This window comes from Loa loa, assembly GCF_000183805.2.
Source record: "Loa loa unplaced genomic scaffold supercont3.809, whole genome shotgun sequence".
Classification (NCBI taxonomy): domain Eukaryota; kingdom Metazoa; phylum Nematoda; class Chromadorea; order Rhabditida; family Onchocercidae; genus Loa; species Loa loa.
The window spans coordinates 8,178-11,552 of NW_018108989.1; the positions used below are offsets into that span (position 1 = coordinate 8,178).

General features: G+C 24.7%; 2 protein-coding genes across 2 annotated transcripts in view; both read right to left on the reverse strand.

Annotated features, from left to right (window-relative positions):
- Nucleotides 1-611, reverse strand: part of LOAG_18983 (hypothetical protein) — a gene marked incomplete at both ends in the record, with an annotated part of 1,960 nt that extends 1,349 nt beyond the window's left edge. Inside the window, 2 exons of the mRNA XM_020451642.1 lie at nt 86-219; nt 460-611. Coding sequence (XP_020304558.1) covers nt 86-219; nt 460-611 — 286 coding nt within the window. The remainder of the gene's footprint in view (nt 1-85; nt 220-459) is intronic.
- Nucleotides 612-1,151: 540 nt separating this feature from the next.
- LOAG_13688 (hypothetical protein) lies at nt 1,152-1,539 on the reverse strand (the record flags this gene model as incomplete). Its single annotated transcript, XM_003149194.2, has 2 exons — nt 1,152-1,279; nt 1,440-1,539. 2 exons carry the CDS (start codon nt 1,537-1,539, stop codon nt 1,152-1,154), a joined length of 228 nt encoding a protein of 75 aa, XP_003149242.2.
- Nucleotides 1,540-3,375: the final 1,836 nt, after the last annotated feature.

Here is a 3,375-nt window from a genome sequence, read left to right on the forward strand (position 1 = left end):
CCGTGATAAGGTTTGATTATACACACCGTGATAAGGTTTGGTTATACACACCGCGATAAGGTTTGGTTTAAAAAAATATACACACCGTGATAAGGTCTTCTTGGATCATTTGCCATATCGGTCAGATATTTGAACAAATATGGTTTCAATACTGGTGAACAATCAAAATATGCCGTTAAAATGGAAAATAGGCGCCAACCACGGATTGAGGTGCTTGCTCTATGATAATTTTATTATTGAAATGGTGGGTAAACGTAGAAAGGTAAAAAGAAAAAAGAATAAAAATGAGTAATGTAAAAAGCATATTATTGCATTACTGAATAAATGAATAAGCAGAATAAACAATTATAAAAAATATGCAAACAAATAAGAGATATTATAAATATAAATTTTAACTATTAACATTCCTTAAATTATTAAATAATATTTATTGTATCGAAAAAAAAAAAACATTCGTACTTGGAAGTTTTATTATTTGTTGTTTGCCGAATAATTTGACAATATACTTCATCCCGAAGCGGTTGATATTGATGACATATCATTAAAAGCTCATAAATACAATCAGTAAGAGTTTGGCCACGTTTCAGATTTTCATCACCCATATAACGCATAATGCCTAAATGTAAAAAGTAAAAAAATAAAACAAAGAGAAATTAGGTTCACTTTTATTTCTGCCTAGTTCTACTACACAAATATATTTCAATTGCAATTTACTGTAATTTATCCTCTAAACACAATCCATCATTTTATGGATGCAAAAAAGAAAAAAGTAAACTGTCAAGAAATCAACAAATATAGCTTATCTTCTTTTCCTCTTTTAAATAATTATAACCAATTGAAACTGCTGAAATATTTTAATTTTTTCTACATTACAACTTCTACTAAATATAATACCTTAATTTCCTTTCTTTTTTGTTTTTTTTGTCAGAGCTGTTACAACAATCTTATCTTTTTTTCTTTGTTTTCTTTTTTTCGACGAAATTTTACTTTTGATTTCTCTTTTTTGATAAAAAACCATCACAACAATTTTATCTACTAAATATAACTTTACAGAATTAATCAATCCATTTAACTGATAATAATTTCGGTCTTAAAAATAATTTTAGCTCACAATAGCGAGAAAAAAAATGCAAATAATGCATTAAATTATGCTAACACATAAATGCTTCCTGTGCTAATTTGTCCGCTTCGTTATTGTCCAATCGTAGAAGTGAATGATTAATTGGTTTATTTGTATGTTTTACTTTTTCAGCAACTTCCTTCCATGTCCATTTCTTTCCTTTAAGTTTTTAAATTTAACAATGCTGTAAAATAAATTATTAAGCAGCAAATATTTTGTTTACATTATGATTTGTACATTATTATTTGTCAAAAATTAAAATCTGTTATATATAATAATGTTTTTATCAGTACTATTGATATAATTAATCATTACTTACTTTTCCGTTGGGTACTGTTCGAATTGAAATTTATGTTATTGATAATACCAGGAGATACACCCTTGGGTCGTCGAAAATAGAGTACAGCAAACTGTATCATTGTATACTTGTTATCAGGATCTGATGGATCAAAGAAGAAATTTCCAACATTATCCTATAAATTAAATCCATAATTTGTCATTTAAAGGATTTGAAAATATAAAATTTCAAAATTTCTTGGTTTAATTTTATTTAAGAAAAAGAAAATAACTTTAATTACCTCATTGTCAATTTTGATTATTCTATTAGTATAGTTAATAAAAAAAAAAAAGAAAAAATCTACCATAAATACCTTGAATATGTGATTAAAAGAGAAAAGAATTACCGGAATTACTGGATTAAATCAATTTTATGATAAAATTTGAGAACCTGTGATAGCTCAAGTTTTATGTTAAGTGGTTCAGATAAGAGAAAAATCTTGAAATAATTTTTGAATTATCCATATGTATTCAGACTGCTCATATCCATTGACCTTATTACTGTTATGTTAGTTAAGTAGAGAAAAATGTGGTAATTAAGATTAATTTAGCAATTTTCATCTTGGCTTTTTTTCCACATTCATTTCAAATGAATTTAATGCCTATCATTTCGTTCCTTTTCCGTTCATTTAAATAATTGCCCATTTTTTTAAAAAATAGTTTAATAAATAATATAATCATAATTTCGAAAATAAATTACTAATGAAAAAGTCCTTGTTATTTGGAATAAAATCCTTACTATTTAAAATACACATTTCATTCATATTCTTTCTCTTTTTTTATTCCTTCTTTTTATTTTATTTCTTTAATATCAATCATTGATTTATAATAGAAAAGATCAAAATACATTATTTAAACATTATTATTAAATATATTTTAAAAAGCTTACAATGATTCATTCAATCAGTATCAAATGTATATTTGCATAAAAATTAAAAGAACTAACAATGGTAATTGAATTAATTTTATTGCTTCATTTGTACAGTTATCACCCTCCTTTTTTCACTCTTTTCCCTAACTCATTTCAAGTAATTAAGTATAATCCAATTCTCATTCTTTGGATAAATATATGTGTGTGCCATATATGTATGTCATTATATATTTATGATATTGTTTTTATGCTTATTATACTGTTTGGATTCATTTCTATTATTTGTTAAAACTTTTTTTTTCTTTTATTATTCAGAATGAACAATAATTTATTAATACAATGCAAAGCAATGAAAGCGTTTTTGTCAATAAAATAAACTTTAATTAAAGGAAAAGGAAAGAAAAATCCTCAAAATTCATTAGAAACCAGAAAAAGAAAGAAAGAAAGATGTATGTGTTTGATTAATTTTTCGAAATATTAAAATTAATTTTGAATTTTTTTGCTTGCTAAATTTTTTCCCTTTCCCTCCTCCCTCTCTTCTCACTGTCTTCTATATTTTCTAATTACTATTCAATTAATTGATGTTTAAAATTAAATGGATCAAAAATTTTTTCAGTAATATTTTTGCTTCAAAAACAATTTCTTTTTTTTTTTGAAAAATTGTTGATGAAAGTTTCTAAACTAGTAGCATACATTTTTTTAGGAAGAATATGTGATAGATTACAAATTAAAATTTTATAATCTTAACTTTGGTACCAATACGGCAAAAAATGATAACTGTTGTTACTCAATAATGCTAAGGCATATCATCAAAATGTACATTTGACGAAGTTTTCGATAAATTGGAATAAATCGTATGGTAACAATTGAGAAGGACAATGAATAGTTTTAAAATTATGGAAAATCGAATGAATCAATTCAATATAGATAAGCATCAAATAAGGGTCAATGAAAGATATGGTTGAAATTATGAGGGAATGGTTTCATGAATGTAATTTTACATTTCACAAAAATATTTTCTTAGACTAAACTTTACACAATTTCTTTT